A 20214-nucleotide genomic window follows, 5' to 3' on the forward strand; every position below is an offset into this window, starting at 1 on the left:
GAAAAAATACAAGATGATCCTGGAACATTTTGTGATGCCAGAAAGAAAGGAAGTGTTCAAAAAATGATGGAGGCATACTGAATAGACATAGGTGCTAACTTGAAGGAACTCCCAATGGCTAAGGCTGGACCATCTGGTCAATAAAATAATGACAGGGATAGATTATAACATGTAGAATAAGAGAAATACGCATGACTTCACACTGATAAATAAATGAGTAAACCAATAAACGGGTCAGGGGGAAAGGCCTTCTCTCTTACAGAAGAATCCCAATTAATGTAGAAAGAATGATGACAACAGAAAATCACCATTAGGCAAGCGTCACAGTAATAACCACTGCAGGCAAGAACTAGAGGATGAATGCAAAAGTTTGATGAGAAACAGAGTATTTGCACAGTCTCAAAGTATCTCCCCATAAGATTGATTAATTATGAAGGAAAAAATGGTAACCTCATAGTGGGGAAGCCAAGCAGACATTACTTTAAACAAGTGATAAAAGTTAGTATCATTAGTAAAAGGAACAACAACACATGTCCTCAATAGGATGCACTGAGAAGCACACAACTACACTTCTGTGCTATTGTACAACTTCTGTACAATTGTACAACCTCAGGGGATCCCTGTACAACCTTCTGTGCTATTGTACAACTTCTGTAAAATTGTACAACCTCAGGGGATCCCTGGGTGGCTCAGTGGTTTAGCGCCTGCCTTCAGACCAGGGCATGATCCTGGAGTCCCAGGATCGAGTCCCACATCGGCTCCCTGCATGGAGCCTGCTTCTCCCTCTGCCTGTCTCTGCCTCTCTCTCTCTCTCTCTGTCTTTTGTGAATAAGTAAATAAAATCTTTTTAAAAAATTGTACAACCTCAGTCTAATCACGACAAAACATTAGACAAATGCCAATTGAGGAACTTTTTACAAAATAATTGGTCACTACTCTTAAAATATATCGAGTTCAAGAAAAACAAAGACAAACAGGATTTGTCAGAGATTGGAAGAGACAAAACAAAACAACAAGACATCATAACAACTAAATGCAGTATAGGAGCCTGAACTGGATCGGGTAAGAAAATAAAACATTGGTGGGAAAACTGGCAACATCCCAGTAGGTATGGAGATTAGTTAACATAACTGTCTAAATGTTAATCTGTACTGTACCATGTACTGTAATATGGATATAAGATGTTGACATTAAGGGAAGCTGGATGAAGGGTCTTTGAGAATTTTTAAAAGATTTTATCTATTTATTTATTTGAGAGAGTGAGACAGAGAACATGAGTGTACTTATGGGGGGAGGGTCAAAGGGGGAAGGAGAGGGAGAGGGAAAGGGAGAATCCCAAGCTGAATGCTGAGCCCCACACAGGACTTGATCACAGACCCTGCGATTGTAATCTGATACGAAACCAAGAGACACTCAACTGAGTCACCAAGGTGCCCATGAGAATATACTTTTTTAAGATTTTATTTATTCATGAAAAACACAGAGAAGAGAGAGAGAGAAGCAGGCTCCATACATGGAGCCCGAAGTGGAACTCGATCCCGGGTCTCCAGGATCACACCCGGGGCTGAAGGCGGCGCTAAACCGCTGAGCCACCCGGACTGCCCCGCCATGAGAATTTCTTTTTTTTTTTTTTTTTTTTTATTTATTTATGATAGTCACAGAGAGAGAGAGAGAGAGGCAGAGACACAGGCAGAGGGAGAAGCAGGCTCCATGCACCGGGAGCCCGGGAGCCCGACGCGGGACTCTATCCCGGGTCTCCAGGATCGCGCCCTGGGCCAAAGGGAGGCGCCAAACCGCTGCGCCACCCAGGGATCCCCACCCCATGAGAATTTCTATGTTGTTTTTCTAACTTCTCTGTATGATTAACATCATTTTTTAAAAAGTCAGAATGGTAGTGCCCCCAGACACACGGCAGAAGAAAATAAATCCTCTCTGGAGGATAGTACCTCCACCCAAAGTTCAAATTACCTCCACAGTTTTCTAATAAAAACAATCAGATTGGGGTACCTGGGTGGCTCAGTTGGTTAAGTGTGTCTGCCTTTGGCTCAGGTCATGATCTCAGGGTCTTGGGATTGAGTCCCACCACATCGGGCTCCATACTCAGCAGGGAGTCTGCTTCTCCCTCTGCTCCTCTCCCTACTCATGCTCTTTATCTCTCCTTCTCGAATAAATAAAATCTTTAATAAAAAAAAAAGTCAGATTATAGTAAAATAAAAACAAAGCCAAAAATACCCGTGAAAAAAAAGGACTCATGAGCAAGAACCAGCAGAGAGATCCACAAAAGACTTCAAAAAAAAATTTTTTTTTAATTTTTTATTTATTTATGATAGTCACAGAGAGAGAGAGAGAGGCAGAGACACAGGCGGAGGGAGAAGCAGGCTCCATGCACCGGGAGCCTGATATGGGATTCGATCCCGGGTCTCCAGGATCGCGCCCTGGGCCAAAGGCAGGCGCCAAACCACTGCGCCACCCAGGGATCCCCACAAAAGACTTCAAATCCTAGAATTATTAAATATAAATCATAAGATGACTTTGACCATAATGTTTAGATATGTAAAAGATTAAAACCCAAAATGTCTAGAAAGAAAAAATATTTGAAATTAAAACCCAATGGATAATATCAAAATTGAAGACTTCTAAGACATCATTACAAGAATAAGTCTGTAAGGTTCAGTTTGGGAGAAGGTATATCTGACAAAGGACCTGTATCAGAATATATAAAAATCCCTAACTCAATAATAAAAAGACAACTTGATTTTTTAAATGGGCAAAGAAGTAGAACAGACATGTCACAGAAGAAGACTTATGAATGGCCAATAAGCACATGAAAAAATGCCCAACATCACTGGTCACCAGGGAAATGTCAACTGAAATCATGAGATAACCTTACACATCTTTAAGAAGGCTGTATTTAAAAAGACTGACAACACAAAATCCTGGCAATTGTGGAGCAACTAGAATTCTCTTACATTGTTGATGGGAATGTAAAATGGCAAAATCTACTTTGGGAAAAAGCCCTGCATTTTTTTAATATTAATTTTTTAAAGATTTTATTTATTTATTCATGAGAGACACAGAGAGAGAGGCAGGCTCCTCACAGGGAGCCCGATGCGGAACTCAGTCCCGGGACCAGGATCACACCCTGAGCCAAAGGCAGATGCCTAACAGCTGAGCCACCCAGGCATCCAAAAGCCTTACATTTTTTATAAACAGAGTTTAAGAACCCATGAAACAGTTGAAGAGCAAATTACCAATTTAAAGACTAATCAGAAGGAGTAAGAAGACTAGTCAGAGGTATTATCCAGACAATAGTACACAGAGACAGGAATGGAAAACAGAAGAGATAGGGTTTATACTTATAGAGCATATGCTGACCTAAGTCTGTGAAGGGCAGAAGGAATGAGAGAAGATAATGGCTGGTAATCTCATAACTGATGAATACACCAATTCAGTCCTCAAGAAGCCCAAGCAAAATAAATAAAACATGAGGCATACAAGTGAAGTCATACTAATGTTTGTAGATATTCAAAGAAAAACATTTTAGTTTTTTTTTTTTTTTAAGCATTTTCTTTTCCTGGTCTCTCAGGTTTCAACTAGTGTGGAGCATATTTTACTAATTATTTTAATCTGTCTCCTACTAGACCTTGAGCTCTGGTATCCAGGATATTATTTAGCAAACCATTGGTGTTTGATGCATATTTGGAGAATGAATGGTGTATGTTTTCTTATTAGAAAATCAGTTTTCTTAGAAAGTTATGTTCCATTTTATAATATAGAGCATCCTCTTTAAACTCTGCAAAGTACAATTTTACTACCAAGACAGAGCAAACAGAAATAAGCATCTAATAATTCTTTCAAGTGAAAAATTTGAGATTTTACAGAACGAAATCAAGTTTTATATTGTTGAAGCCTTTCATTTAATTTTAATTTTTATTTAAGTAATCTCTACATGCAACATGGGGCTTGAACTCATGAACCCAAGAGTTGCATGCTCTTCCAATTGAGCCAACCAGGTACCCCCATTTTATTTAATTCTTTTTTTTTTAAGTAGGCTTCATGCCCAACGTGGGGCATAAACTCATGACCCTGAGGTCAAGTCTCATGCTCCACTAATGGAGCCAGCCAGGCACTCCAAAGTTTATTTTTAGTTTTTTTTTTTTTAAAGAAGATTTTATTTTTTATTAGAGAGAGAGAGTGAGCGAGAGAGAGAACACAAGCAGGGGCAGCAGCAAAGGCAAAAGGAGAAGCAGGCTCTCTGCTCAGCAGGGAGCCCAATGCAGGGCTTGACCCAGGATCAGATGAAGGTAGACACCTAATGGAATGAGCCACCCAGGCTCCCCTTTTATTTATTTTTTAGTAGTCTCTACACCCAATGTTGGGCTCAAACCCATGACCCTGAGATCTAAAGTCACATGCTCTTCTGACTGAACCAGCCAGATGCCCCCAAGCCCTTCATTTTAATGTTTAATAGGAATCGTTTTTCTGAAAACCCAAAGTTTAATGCCTATAAAGGCAGAGGTTTATCCACATAATCCATGTTGTGTTACTGGGTTCTCATACATTTTTGCTGCTACATGATAACAGTATGGCTATAGACATCTGCTATACTGATTTGCTAATCAGTACTTTCTTCAGATACATGATATAGGCAAATGAAACTCACACTGTACCTAAAATTTATGTTACGGGCATATCATGAAGATATTGTTGGTTTAGTTCCAGACCAGCACAATAAAGCGAATATCACAATAAAGACAGTCAAAAGAATTTTTTGGTTTTATACTGCATACAAAAGTTATATCTACACTATATTAAGTGTGCAATAGCATTATGTCTAAAGACATTTATATATCTCAGTTTAAAAATACTTTATTGCTGGGGCAGCCCAGGTGTCTCAGCGGTTTAGCCCAGCCTTCAGCCCAGGGCATGATCCTGGAGACCTGGGATCAAATCCCATATCAGGCTCCCTGCATGGAGCCTGCTTCTCCCTCTGCCTGTGTCTGTGCCTCTCTCTGTGTGTCTCTCATGAATAAATAAAATCTTAAAAACAAAACCAAAACTTTATTGCTAAAAAATGCTAACCATCATCTGAGCGTTCAGATAGTCCTTTTCTTTTTTTCTTAAAGCATTTTATTTATTTATTCATGAGAGACACACAGAGAGAGGCAGAGACACAGGCAGAAGGAGAAGCAGGCTCCTTGCAGGGAGCACGATGCAGAACTTGATCCTAGGACCCCAGAATCATGCCCTGAGTAAAAGGCAGACGCTCAACCCCTGAGCCACCCAGGTGTCCCCAGATAGACTCCTTTTGCTGGTTGGAGGGTCTTGCTTCCCTGTTGATGGCTGCTGACTGATCAGGGTGCTGGTCAATGAAGGCTGGGGAGGCTGCAGCAGTTTCTTAAGACAACAAAATGTTTGCCACATCAATGGACTCTCCCTTTCACGAACCACTTCTCTGTAGCAGGCAGTAGTATTTGATAGCATTTTACCCACAGCAGAACTTCTTTCAAAACTGAGTCTGTCCTCTCAAACCTTGCTGCTGCTTTATTGACAGAGTGTATGGAACGTTCTGAATGCTTTGTTGTCGTGTCAGCAGTCTTCACAGCATCCTCACCAGAAGTAGACTCCATCTCCAGACACCACCTTCTTTGCTCATCCACGAAAAGCAACTCTTCTCATCGGTTCAAGTTTTATGATGAGTTTCTAGCAATTCAGTTCCATCTTCAGGCTCCACTTCTAATTCCAGTTCTCTCGCTGTTTGTACCCCATCTGCAGCTACTTCCTCCACTGAAGTCTTGAACCCCTCCAAGTCCTCCATGAAGGTTGGAATCAACCTCTTCCACACTCCCGTTAATGTTGCTGTTTTGACCCCTCCCGTGAATCAGGAATGTTCTCGATGTTCTCTAGAATGGTGAACCCTTTCCAGAAAGTTTCCAATTTACTTTGCCCAGACCCACCAGAGGACGCACAATCTCCAACAGCTCTAGCCCTTCAAATGTATTTCTTAAATAGTAAGACTTGAGAATTGAAATGACTCCTTGGTCCATGGGCTGCAGAAAGGATGCTGTGTTAGCAGGCGTGGAAACAATGTGAATCTCATACATCTCCACTCCATCAGAGCTTGTGGGGACCAGGTGCTCTGCCAGTGAGCAGCGAGATTCCAAAAGGAATCTCTCTCTCTCTCTCTTTTTTTTGTTTCTGACCAGCAGGTCTCAACAGCTGGCTTGAAATATTCAGGCAGTCTTGTTGTAAATAAATGTGCTGACATCCGGGCTTTGTTGTTCCATTTACAGAGCACGGGCAGAGTAGAGTTAGCATACTGCTTTAGGGCCCTGGGACTTTCAGAATGGTAAGTGAGCCACTGGCTTCCACTCAGAGATACCAGCCACATAAGCCACTCACAAGAGAGTCAGCCTGTCCTTTGGAGCTCTGAAGCCAGGCATTGACTTCTCCTCTCTAGCTACCAAAGTTCTATGTGGTATCTTCCTCTGGTAGTGGACTCTTTTACATCTACACTGGAAATCTGATTAGTTGTTTAGTGTGGCCACCTTCATGAATGATCTTAACTGGATCTTCTGCGGAACTTGCTGCAGCTACTCCATGAGCACCTGCTGCTTCGCCTTGCACTTCTGTGTTATGGAGATGGTTTCTTTCCTTAAACCTCATGAGCCAACCTCTGCTAGCTTCAAATGTTTCTTCTGCAGCCTCCTCACCTCTTTCAGCCTCCACAGAACTGAAGGGAGTTAGGGCCTTGCTCTGGGTTAGGCTTTGGATTAGGGTAGTGTTGCACCAGGTTTGAGCTTCCCTCCAGATCACTCACACTTTCTCCAGATCAGCGGTTAGGCTGTTTTCTTTCCTTATCATTTGTGTGTTCCCTGGAGTAGCACTTGTCACGCCCTTCAAGATCTCTTCTTTCGCATCCACCACTTGGTTAACGGTTGGCGCAAGAGGCCTAGCTTTTGGCCTCTTTCAGCTCTTGATGTGCTTTCCTCACTAAGCTGAATCATTTCTAGCTTTTGATTGATGGATGGATATAAAGATTTTATTTATTTATTCATGACAGACACAGAGAGAGAAGCAGAGACACAGGCAGAGGGAGAAGCAGGCTCCATGCAGGGAGCCTGATGTGGGACTAGATCCCGGGACTCCAGGTCCACACCCTGAGCCGAAAGCAGGCCCTAAACCGCTGAGCCACTCAGGGATCCCCGTAGCTTTTGATTTAAAGTGAAGAGATGTACAACTCTTCCTTTCACTTGAGCATTTACAGGCCACTGTAGGGTTAGTAACTGGCCTAATGTCAACATTGTCGTGTCTCATGGAATGAGGAGGTCTGAGGAGAGACGGGGGAATGGCTGTCAGAAGAGCAGAGGAGCAGTCAGAACATACTCCGTGTTTACTGATTAAGTTCTCCACGTTATACGGGCATATTTTGTGGCACCCCAAGACAATTACCATAATAACATCAAAGATCACAGGTCACAGATCTGCGCAAGAAATACAATAATTATGAAAAAGTTTAAAATACTGCAAGAATTAGCAAAATGCAATACATGAGACATGAAGTGAGCAAATGCTGTTGGTAAAATGACATTGGCAGACTTGCTGGATGCGGGTTGCCAATTTGGAAAAACAGTATTTGCAAAGTACAATAAAGCAAAGTGCAGCAAAACAGGGTATGCCTGTATTGAATTATGAATTTGGAAATAAGACAAACCCAAAGTTTACCATTTTAATGCTGTTACTTAGAAGTTGGCAAGTTCTTTCATTTCTCTGAACCTGTTCCCTCATTAGTAGATTGAGGGAGGGTGATAGGCCCTACTCTGGTTATGACAATTGAGATAATGCATTTAAAGCTTTTAGCACAGTTCTTGGCTCACTATTCAGTACTGAGTACTCAGTACGTATTACTAATGTTAGTTTAGGCCAAGGATGACTAACATTGTGTTTCTGACTGATTAAGAAAACTGAAACAAGGGGTGCTTGGGTGGCTTGGTTGGGCATCTGCCTTTGGCTCCAGTCATGATCCCCCCACGTCCAGATCTCTGTTTGGCAGGGAGCCTGCTTCTCCTTCTTCCTCTGTGTGCAGCTCTGCCTGCTTGTGAGCACCTGCTCACTCTCTCCCTCTCTGTCAAACAAACAAATAACATCTTTAAAAAAAAAAAAAAAAACTGAAACAAGTTGATGGTGTCTGAAATTAAATTTAGAATAAGGAAAAGAAGTGATTTTATTTTGTTGTGTATGTTTTTTTTTTTTAAGATTTTATTTATTTATGAGAGACACAGAGAGAGAGAGAGACAGAGACACAGGCAGAGGGAGAAGCAGGCTCCATGCAGGAAGCCTGACATGGGACTCAATCCCCGGTCTCCAGGATCAGGCCCTGGGCCGAAGGCGGCGCTAAACTGCTGAGCCACCCGGGCTGCCCTGTTGCATGTTTTATAACTGTTTAAAAATTAGAACCATAGCCCGAGATTCTTATAAAGCTTTCTTGTACAGGGGAGCAACATTTGTTGAATCTATGGGACCAAAACAACGATGAGCAATTGCTTATATAGCACTTGAAGATAAAAGCAACCATGGAGGGGCACCCAAGTGACTCAGTCCATTGAGTGTCCGACTCTTGGTTTTGACTCAGGTTGTATCTCAGAGTCATGGGATTGAGCCCCACATGGGTTCTGTGCTCGACAGGGAGTTTGCCTGGGGATTCTCTCTCCCTCTGTCGTCCCCCACCCATGTACTAAATAAATACTTTTTTTTTAAGTTAAAAAAAGGGACGCCTGGGTGGCTCAGCGGTTGAGCGTCTGTTTTCGGCTCAGGACGTGATCCCAGGATCCATGATCGAGTCCCACATGGGGCTCCCTGCATGGAGCCTGCTTCTCCCTCGGCCTGTGTCTCTGCCTCTCTCTCTCTCTCTCTCTCTCTCTCTCTCTCTCTCTGTGTGTGTGTGTGTGTGTGTGTGTGTGTGTGTGTCTCATGAATAAATATATAAAATCTTTTAAAAAAACTATCAAACATGTATCTATTAATGCGAGAGCCTCACTGAACAGCTAGCCTACCATATCAACATTATTACCATCCCACCTCCTCCAGAAGACTTTCCTAACCATTTCAGAACACGGTGATCTTTCCCAAGAACTCTTAAAGCTTACTGACCCCTTTTAGCCTCAAAAAAGCACTGAGGCAGTTACTTAAACTATCCTGTGGCTATCTTCTCTCAACTGGGCAGCATTCAGGGCTAGTGCACACGGGAAGCTGGGGTGGGCCTTCAGGAGAAAGACGAAAGTTCAAATCTTATCAAGGAAGCATTCTTTCAAAACACTCTCCTGCGTATTCAAGAGAAGGTGATGATATACTAAATGTCTTTGATGTTCTGTGATGGAGCATTAGAGACTAGATGGATTAGGGTGGAAAATAACTGCCTTAGCCAATACTCCCCAGAGAATTAAAAATTGCAAAATATATCCTTGAGGAATAAATGGCAAAAATCTTTTTTTTTTTTTTTAGGATTTTATTTATTCATGAGAGAGAGAGAGAGGCAGAGACACAGGCAGAGCAAGAAACAGGCTCCATGCAGGGAGCCTGACGTGGGACTCGATCCCAGGTCTCCAGGATCAGGCCCTGGGCTGAAGGCAGCGCTAAACCGCTGAGCCACCCAGGCTGCCCAATGGCAAAAACCTTAACAGATATTGGTGCCTGACTGGCTCAGTTGAGGGAGTGTGCAACTCTTGATGCCAGGGTTGTGAATTTGAGCCCCAAGCTAGATGTAGAAAAATTCTTTAAAAATAAAAACTTAAAAAAAAATCTTAACAGACAAGACAGAGAACTTCAAATAGTGCCCGTGTTGAATGGAAATAAGAACTGTAAACAGATGATTTACCTGGGCTCTGCTAAGGAAATGAAAATAAAAGAATGAGAGAATATAAATACAGAAATTTCTAAGAGAGAAATAAAGGGATTTCTAAGGTAGTAGGTTTATCTGTCATCCTCTTACATAAAACACTGAAACCTTCTCTCAATTTAGTAGATGTTTGCTGAGGTTCTACTGTGTACTGAGTAATTATAATGCTATCGAACATTTGAGAGCTTACCATTCCTAGGCCTGTTTCTTCTGACTAGTAAAGTGGTCTTTACCAAGACAGACTCATCCATAGTGAAAGTAGGGATGGGAGTTTGTCTTGTTGGAGCACTAGGGAACACATGAACTGGGGGTGGGAAGCCAACATTTCATCCTATTCTCTTTACGGAGTAGGAAATTGGAAAGGGATCCTTGGGAAACAAAAGGCTGAAATCTTAACAGACTTCCTTTGCACAGCCTCTGAATCCACCCTGAAGGTCTCCTCTGCTTGCAGGCATCAGAAGTTGAGAGACAACTCTCCATGCAAGTCCATGCCCTCAGAGAAGACTTTCGGGAGAAAAACTCATCAACCAACCAGCACATCATCAGGCTTGAAAGCCTTCAGGCTGAGGTGAGCCTTCCCATGTGGCAGTGCTTGAAGATGGAAGTGCTTTTCTCAGTGGAGGCGCTGTGCTAGATGTTTTGGATAAGGAGTCTTCTGAACTGGGAAACAAAACCCTGCTATATGTAAATTCTCTAAAGAGAGATGTATCTGTAGAAACTAAATGAGAAACATTCGATTCATGTTGCAGTGGGTAGCCTGTTGTCTGGAAGAATAATGTTGCTCAGAGTTACTGCTGAGTGTGTTGAAATCATAAATGACCTACTTTTACTGAATGTGTTGATTGGTCCAAAAACATTCTTGCCAATCCTAAATAGAAGATGGGAAAGAAAATTTTCCCTTTCTCCGTTCCATTTAGGTCCAGTTCAGTCTACTTTGATGGGATCTCTTATATTCTCACATATAAAATGAGAATAACACAAGTAGCTACTTCATCGGGTTGTTGTATTTGATGAATTAATACACGAAAAGCACTCAATGTGGAGTGTTTGAGAGGCCAGAGCATGGCAGTCAGGGTCTGTGGCCCTCAGTGGGCCAGAGGGAAAGAAAAAGTAGCACTTAAGGGCCAACTCAGTGAGAACCCAGTTGTGGGAGGTGAGGAGAGGGGAGTCTTATCACCAACCCAAATGGGCTCTTCCCCCCCAGAGGCTTGCACCTAATCTGATCCTAAGGTCCCTTAAGCTAGTTTGTCTGGACAGCAACCCTTTGGCTAAGTTACACTTGAAGGGATCGTCTAGGGCCAAATGAACGCACATACCCCCTGTGGTTAAGGAATCAGTAGGTGTAGTCAGGCCCAGAGAAACCCAGATGGCTGCTCCCTTTCTTTGGAAATGACCTGAAGATGTTTTTTCCTAAAGTCTGTCAATATCTTCTCTTTTCTCCTGCCTGTCATTCCCTTCCCTTCTCCCTTCCCTTGGAAATACTACTGGTATTGAGCAGCAGGTTCTTGAAGTAAGTAGTTGGTTCTGGTGGGGTTTGGCATGCCTGTCTGTGACCACTTGTGTGCATGACTTGCCGTTCAACTGCCTTTACCAAGGTCTGACTCCTTCGAGTTGCCTGTTTTCCTCTTCCCTCTGCTTACTCTTTCAAGACCCTCGTGACTCAGAGTCATTCCCAGGAATGTTAATTGGCAGATTTGGTCACAAGTCTCAGGGTGTATAGGGTGGAGTTAGTGCCGATGCCTTGCTTCATCCAGTAACACTGCTACTTTAAAAAGCCAACCTATGAAATTATTTAAGCATGTTTCCTCATGGAGCTCTGAACTTCTACGTTTTTTTAAAAGGGCTAGGATTGCCTGTTGGAACTGTATTATCTCATTATTTCGCTGAGTGGAACTTGAGAAACAAAGATTATTCATGGAAGGAAAATATAAAGGTCAGAGGGTATTTAAATGAAAATCAACTAGAGTAAGAATTTCTTCATGTGGGTAACATGCTTCAGTGTGGGGAATAGTGGCCCCATTCAGAAAGAGCTCTATTCCTTTTTGTCCCTTACCCAGGTGCACACTTGAGACAGTATTTCTTTGTTTGGCCAGATACCTGATCTCTCTGGACAAAGGCCACATACTTCATTTCCCCAGGACAGCATCCTATCTGATTGATTGGTGGCCAGGGAAGATCTCTGCCCTCTGAACAGAATTCTAGTGTGGCAAGTGAGAAGAGGCAAAAAGCAGAGGGAAAGGTGGATTCAGAGAACTTCAGACATGTTAGACATGCATTTCCAGATCTCCCCAGGAAAGAAATGGACTGTTCTCCAAGCCAAACTGGAATGCATGGAGAACATCTTAGCCATGTTGGGAGCAAGAAGCTGGTTAAGGGATGAGCCCAGCAGGGAACTGATAGGAGGAGCCAGTGGGACCTGCCTGCAGGACTTGGGAAGGCTTCCATAGCCCCTGAGTGGGGCAGTGTTCTTGGGGTGAAGCATCACTGACCTTGTGGAATGCTGGCACAGCTCCTGAGCCTATAGACTGTGAGGCCAAAAGGCTTGGCATCTCTTTTCTCCTTTCCTTTGTTTTCTCACAGACATTGAAGAGACTAGACAGGCCTTACTAAAAGAAGATTTATATCTCTTGAGACTGGATAGCTATGCAGTGTACAGACATACCAACCTGTTTAATAAAAGGAGTGCAATTGCTCCTATTCATAGATTACTTGCTCAGGCAAAAAGACACTTTGAGTAAAATCAGTTACTATGTCCATGTCCTGTTCCTTCCAGGACACAGGCTGATGCAGGCACTACTTTGTTTTCTGTACCCTGCTGGCTCCCCCATTAACGTGGGGCACCAGGTCTGTACTGCCTGGTGATCCAGACCTGTTAGCAGTAGGGGAAAGTACAGAAGAGAGCTATCAAAGTGTATGACAAGATAGCAGCTCAAGAGGTTGTCTCAGGCATTTTCCTGAAAAGGAAGAATGGAATGGAGGGTTGGGTTCCACTCCCCCATAAATTGGATTGAGGTGAAGTCACGGGCAGGCAAGGTGGAGCCCTTTGCTGTCTTATCTGTGGAATTTCCAGAACACTGACCTTCCCTTCCTCTGCCTGGCATCCCACATTCCAGCTTCCCCAAAGCTCATCTCCCACCCCTTCCCAGACAGGCTTCTAGAAGGGAGGGGCTTTCTCTTCAGCTCAGGAGTTTGCAGCTGTTCTTTCAGGGATGGGGTCCCCTGGACAGACACTTGCCTTCATGTTTGAGGCTAGTGCCTCTTTTCCTCCTCCTCAGCCTGGGTGTGACTGCCCACCACCCCTGTGACTCTCCACCCTTTCAGATCAAGATGCTGTCAGATCGGAAACGGGAGCTTGAGCATCGTCTCAGTGCCACCTTACAGGAGAACGACCTGCTGCAGGGGACCGTGGAGGAGCTACAGGACCGGGTGCTTGTTCTGGAGAGACAAGGCCATGACAAAGACCTCCAGGTACTGCGGCAGAGAAGCTGTCCTGTAGGGCCAGGGCCAGATGAAAGGCTTATCTGCCCGACCAGCACCCCATCAGGGGTCAGGACAGGATAAAGGCAAGGCCCCTCTGTTGGCCTTGTCATTGTTCTCCTTGGGCACTCACCAACTAGGCCAGTCTGGCTCTGCCGAAAACAAACGCATCGCTACCCACAGGTCATCTTTCCAATTTGTTCTGAGCCAATGGCCCCTGGAGCAGTTTCTGAGAGTTCTTTCTGGGCTGTTAACATGACTGGAACATGGGGCGTGTCATTCTGCCTCCTAGGGTTTGTGAAATCTGCTAGAGATTTCAGAGGGAGCCTATGACTTTCTGTGCTTGGCTCACGATGCTCTCTGCGGCTGCTTTCCCAGGCTCATGCACTTAGCTTGCACTGAGCAGAATTCAAGAAGCTGCCTGCTGAACACAGCAAGACTTACATCCTGCTTCTAACAGTTACTAGAAAAGGCATAGGCTGACCCCTTTGTGAACCTAATTGGCCTCTTTTTCCTTCCTAAAGGAAAGTGCTTCATGGCCATATTTGTCCTTATTTGGGACCTGCCACTAGTCCTCAGCTGAATCCCCAGGCTCACATTTGACAACCCCCTAAACAAAAAGATAACCGCTCCTAGCCTCCTCAGAAATAGTGTGTGACATCTGCTACAAAGGCAGCTTTGCCATAGTGGCCTAGGAGCACCTGGGGCCAGTGGCTAAGAGTGTACTGCTACTGCTCCCCCTTGGGTACCCTCTGAGCATGCCAGCCAGTGGGGGAGATTGCAACAATGTCATTCATGTGGAGGCGGTCAGCCAAGTGTGCTCAAGCCTCAGATGAATCTCTCCCCAAAGACCAAGCCACGGCAGACCCCACTGGGCTCAGCGGTCAGCCATTGAGGAGAGCTGTAGGATGTGGGATAAGGTAACCTCTTAAGCTAACATCACTTGTTATTGACACCATCAGCTAAGCTGCCATCTGAGTAATTAACGTCTTTCAGGGCAAATGAGCAGTATTACACCTTCCATGGTTTTTTGTTTTGTTTTTTGTTTTTTTGTTTTTTTGTTTTGTACCTTCAGCTTAGAACTTTACATACAGTAGGGCCTCTATAAATGCTGAAAAGAGAATGATGCTGGCCAAAGCCTCATAGCTATTCTCAAGGTGGAAAGGAGTTGGCTCATACTGATGATGATGATGATAATAGTGGTGAACATTTGTATACTTCTTTACAGGGAACAGGGTGCTTTTGTATACATTCTAAAACTGAGGCTTAGAAAAAAAGTGGATCATTTACCAAAGTATTGTAGTTAAGTCCTTGGTAGAATTGAAATTAGAGCCCTCCCACCTGCTACACGTGGTGCTCAATGATAACATATAGTGCATCCCTTGCTGCTGCCAGTGTCTCACCAGAATTTCTTACACCATCAGGCATTCTTCTGAGGTTGAGTATGAAGAAGGAAGAGAAATACAGGAAAACGGGGAAATGACCTCTGCCTAAAAGAGCCTTTCAGTCTAGCTTGAATTCACAAATGAGAAGTCCTTATATCAAACCAAGAATTGGGGACCATAGGATGGGGAAGAGCAGGACCAGCGTGCACCATCCAGTCCCTGGCTAGCACTGAGGGTTGTATGCTCTCTGGCAGAAGGAGCCCCAGGTCACACCACATTTACATTCTCACTGTCAGCACATCCACTGTCTTCTGGCTACGTTCTTCAAGGATGAGAGTCAGTGCCCCCACATCCTATATCAAGTCAGGCAGTGTACGCTTTGATTGGTAGAATCTGGGTTTGTGGGCTGAATTCTTATCTTTCCCACCTTTTTGTGATTCTTTTCCTTCAGCTCATACGAAATTTTCCTTAAGCTGCTGCTAATTAACAGTGTCCTCCAGGAAGCCCTTTCTGTTGCTGACATGGCCTGTACTGAATACAGAAATAAAAATGCCAACTTGTTCAGGTAGTAATTGAGGGGTCTAAATCAGACTTGTGGAAGGTAGAGCTGGTGGCTTTGGAATATATATAATAATTCCATGATTTTAATCCTTTGTTTCAGATAAAGGACGAGAAGAAGGCTGAGTAGGCAGGGCATCAGGCTTACATGACCAGGGTAGCCCCTGTCTTTAGTTAACTCTCTCCAGTTCACTATGTAGTTGGGGTTCTACTATCTAATGTGGATTTTTAAACCACCAATCAACTCCAGCTCTAATTATTTTTCAGACTGACAATAGGTATAAAAATTATTATTTGTTGAATACCCAATAAGTTAAAAAACTGGACATTTTGCTGAACTCTTAATACCCAGTAAAGGATTTTGTCCCTCTAAGGACCACTTAAATGCCCTATATGACTCGATTCATATCCACGTGGGCATCTTACAGATATGTGCAGGGGCCTTGTCCCAGGATTTCATCAGCAGAAAACATAGCCCCCACTCTGTGGGGTGACCCAGGAAGCAGGTAGCCTGCAATATAGACTGCTTTGACACTTAACATCATACCATAGTCTTAGTTCCCTCAGTGTGAAATGGGAGGGGGCTCCCACTTCCACCCACTCTAGGGGCATGAGCATTGTAAGCTTAAGCCTAGTGTACTACACCAACACAGGAATTTGGTGTCTTTCTTATTTGTACAAATATAAATACATTTAGTGTCATCTTTGTTATACAAAATATGATATTTCTTATTTTAGAGATTTCTTATGTTCAATAGACTCCTCTGGTTCAGTTTTTCTGCATATGCTTGTGGATCAGTTATTGACCAGAGAGGGCAGACCTGTTCTGGTCTTTTGCTCTCTCACTGTTATAATTAATTAAGCATCCTCTAGTGTGCATGAGTAATTGAACTAATCTTGTCCAGTGCATAAGAACTTGTACTTGTCTGTGCTGAGCTTCTCCTGCTGAGATGTATGTGGAGTTGCTTAGAAAATAATTGTAAAGCATTTTGCTTATTAGTATGCCATTTGTAATTGTGCCAAATGCTTCCTAGGAATGTCCTTTTTTTTTTTTTTTTTTAACCCTATTTTCTTCTTTCTGAGTTTTCTCAAAACTGGGACTGGAGGAGTTCCCACTGACCAGCAGGTATTGCTGATCCATGGGAACTCTGTAGAAAGAGCAAGCTTGCCAGTTCCATTTTCATTCTCTGAGCAGCCAGGCTCCAGACTCTTCCTAGTTAAGGTACATCCGGATCACTGGTGCCATTAGGCAACTGTTTTCTGATGCTGATCAGCAGAGGCAAGGCCCTAGGGCACCTAAAGTATTGGCTAGAGGCTCTGCAAGGCAGCTTGCCTCATGCATGAGAATGACAGAGCTCTGAGTTGCTACCCACTGCTGCTCAGTGTCTGCATTGCTGCAGGAGCCACAAGCCGATCTGGCCAGTAGTCTGGAACAGGCAGTAACATGTCTGCTCTATTTTTAATGAACAGGGGTGACCCCAGAAATCCTTTGTTATAAAAGAATAAATTAGTTAAAATTAAATCCCAGGAAACTCTTTTCTCCTGCCCCCCCCCCACTACCCCACCCCAGAATCTCTTAAAAAGGGGTGGGTGGGCAGTCCACAAATACGGGAGTGGAAACATTGCTCTTGTGTAGGTGTAATATGTGGACATGTGCATAATGGTTAGCAAGCAGATGAAAATTCTGCAGTTAGGATCTGTTGTGTTAAAAGCAAGTGTAGTGATGGAGTGCACTAGTAGAGTACAACGTTCAGCAGCCATGGTGGAGTCAACATTGAGCAGTTCTAATCTTAGCAGGTAGCAGGGCCCTGTTTGGACTCCATAGGAAAGAGGCCACAGAGCATGCAGAGAGGAGTGAAGTAGCAATAGCAGGAGAGAAGGAAGGAGCCCAGGCCTGTAAGTCACGATGGCTGCACTGCTGTCCCCTCTATCACTGGCATCCCTCTCCTCCTCTGAGCCACACATGCTGCATAAGGCCCCTCCCAGGCCTGGCCTTATCTGTAAACTGAGATACGACACAGACAGTAGGCAGAGACCACTTTTCTCATGGGTTTGGGAGTTCTTGGTGTTTCTACCCAGATGTTATTCCAAATCCTACCCCTAACTTCATTACAGACAGCCCTTTTCCCCTTAATTTTTTTCACTAAAATACAACATACATACAGTAAAGCATACAAATCTTAAGTGGACATCCCAGTGAATTTTTACAAATATATACCCCCTGTGTAACCACCTCCCAGAGCAAGATAAAGCCCATTATCAGCACCGTGCAGACTTCCCTTTTGTGCCTCCCAGTCAGTACCCTGGTAGTTCTCAAAGGCAGACTTCTCTTCCACTTTCATCTCTTCTATCTCAATGAAGTTTCAGAATTTTTTATGGAACACCTGGGTGGCTTGGTTGAATAAGCTTCTGCCTTTGGCTCAGGTCATGATCCTGGGGTCCTGGGACTGAGCCCTACATTGGGCACCCTGCTCAGCAGGGAGTCTGCTTCTCCCTCTACCCCTGCTCCTGCTCACTTTCTCTCTCTCAAATAAATAAATAAATCTTTTTAAAAAGAGAACTTTTTAATATTATAAATGAATTCTGTATTACATATTGTTTTATATCTGGCTTTTCCTTGACATTATGTTGTCTATGAAATCCATCCATGTTATGGCATATAGTAGCAGTGTGTTCTTCCATTTTTCACTGCTGTATAGTATTCCAGTTTGACTATATCTCTCCATTCTATATTGGCATTTGGATTATTTCCCATTTGTGGCTCTTAAGAATAATGCTGCTATAGACATCCTTTCTATCTTGCGGGCACATACACAGCCATTTGTGTTGGGTCTGCACCTACAAATGAACTTCTGGGCCATGAGATAGCTGCGTATTCCACCCAGTAGAAAAGCCAGTTACCCCAGAGTGATTGTACATCTTCACTCTCAACAGCGGTGAGACTCTCGGGTGTTCCACGTCCTCATCAACACTTGGTATCATTATTTTATTATTTATTTTAGTTATTCTGGTGAGAATTGTACCTTACTCTGTGTGCCTTTATATGTGGTGTGTTCATTTTTTAGTATGGAGAATTTTATACAAATTCAAAAGTAAAATAGTGTGATGATGCCCCATGTACCCCATTGCCAGCTGTACAAATCATTGAGTCCCAGCCAGTCCTGCCCCAAGTTCATTACATCTACCTGTTTCTCTTTTGTATTATTCTGAAGTAAATCCCAGAATTTTTATACTTCATCTATAAATAAAGAATACCTCTAAGTGATAAGAACTTAAAAAAAAAAAAAAAACATAGCCATGAGGGGCACTGGGGTGGCTCAGTCGGTTAAGCCTCTGCCTTCAGCTCAGGTTGTGATCCTGGGGTCCTAGGATCGAGCCCCATGTTGAGCTCCTTGCTCAGTGGGGAATGTGCTTCTCCCTCCCCCTCTGCCCTCCCACCCTGCTGTTCTCTCTCTCTCTCTCTCTCTCTCTCTCTCTCACACACACACACACACACACACACACACACAAATGTATAAAATCTTAAAAAAAATAGCCACAAGACTATTATATCTAAGGAATAAAAACAAAATTTTCCTGTTTTTTTCTGACTTTTTATTTTTCTAAGTAGGCTCCACGTCCAACATGGGGCTCGAAATCACAACCCCAAGATCAAGAGTCACATGCTCTACAAACTGAGCCAGCCAGGTGCCCCTGCAATATATTCTTAATATTAAATAGCCAGTGCTCAAATTTTTTAACTGAATTATGAATGTCATAATTGTTTTTCACATTTATTCCTTGAATCAAGATACAAATTAAAATAAGCCTACACATTGCAGTTATTATGTCTCTTAAGTCTCTTTCAATCTATAGATTCTCCCTTTATCCCTTCTTTTTTTCTTAAAATGTGTATGTCGAAGAAGCTGAGCTGTTGGTCCTGTAGAATTTCCCAAATCTGAAGTTTACTGCCCGCACACACACCCCTAGCGTAATCTAGCACGCTCTCTCGGTATTTTTCTATAAATTGGTGGTTGGACCTAGAAGCATGATCAGATTCAGGGTCATGTTTTCTTGTTTGTTTTTGAAAGCCTCACTACCATTTGTTGTCTCTTTGACAGCTACATCAAAGCCAGCTGGAGCTTCAGGAGGTACGACTATCCTACCGGCAGCTGCAGGTGAAAGTGGAAGAGCTGGCTGAGGAGAGGAGTCTGCAAAGCTCTGCTGCCACCAGCACGTCCCTCCTGTCTGAGATAGAACAGAGCATGGAGGCTGAGGAGCTGGAGCAAGAGAGGGAGCAGGTACTGATACCCTGTCACTCTGGCATGAGAGGTTGCCCAGGGATCCCCTAGGGGCAGGCCCCAGACTTCAGGAGCCAGTCTGCATCATCACCTGGTGCCTCCTGTTTCTACTTTATCCCAGCCAGTGCCCTGGCCCTATACCTGCCTAAGCCTTGGCCTGCTGGCTAGAGGCATTAGGAAGCAAGCCCTGACCAAAGCATGTCCCAGGCTCACTGTTGCCCCAACGCCTCTTAGGAAATGCTTTTTGGCTAATCCTCAGCCTCCTACCTCCTACTAACTGGGTTCTAGAACATTCATGATCCATTCAGTTGGCTATTTTTTCATGCTACTCCTAACCACTCACTTCCATAATCATGACTTCTAGCAAAGGAACCAACGATATAAAGAAGGGCTTTTATGACAAATGATAGGGGAGTAGAGGGCTGGGGTGTTAATAATTGGGAGTCTGGATAGATGTACTGGGCTCAGAATAAGTATCAGTATTTCTTGGGACAGAGGATTTAAAAAAGAAAAACTCCTTTTCTTGCAACTAGTCTCTTGGGTGCCAGTATGCTAGGTTCCTACACTAGAAAATTATGAGCAGCCAGCAGTCTTCTCTAGAGTCTGTAATCAGGAACGA

At 43.5% G+C, this 20214-nt stretch overlaps 1 protein-coding gene across 7 annotated transcripts in view; it reads left to right on the forward strand.

Annotated features, from left to right (window-relative positions):
- BICDL1 (BICD family like cargo adaptor 1) overlaps positions 1 to 20214 on the forward strand; it is a 109849-nt gene that overhangs the window by 72672 nt on the left and 16963 nt on the right. For 4 of the 7 annotated variants that reach the window (XR_011994655.1, XR_011994653.1, XM_072722991.1 and 1 more), the window contains exons 3-6: positions 10347 to 10463; positions 11394 to 11405; positions 13217 to 13363; positions 19416 to 19595. Coding sequence is in view for 4 of the 7 variants with exons in the window: in XM_072722991.1 (XP_072579092.1) it covers positions 10347 to 10463; positions 11394 to 11405; positions 13217 to 13363; positions 19416 to 19595 (456 nt within the window). In the remaining 3 variants the exon portion in view is untranslated. The remainder of the gene's footprint in view (positions 1 to 10346; positions 10464 to 11393; positions 11406 to 13216; positions 13364 to 19415; positions 19596 to 20214) is intronic. The other 3 variants (XR_011994654.1, XM_072722990.1, XM_072722988.1) reach the window with 1 other exon arrangement.

Source organism: Vulpes vulpes, chromosome 10 (assembly GCF_048418805.1).
Source record: "Vulpes vulpes isolate BD-2025 chromosome 10, VulVul3, whole genome shotgun sequence".
NCBI lineage: Eukaryota > Metazoa > Chordata > Mammalia > Carnivora > Canidae > Vulpes > Vulpes vulpes.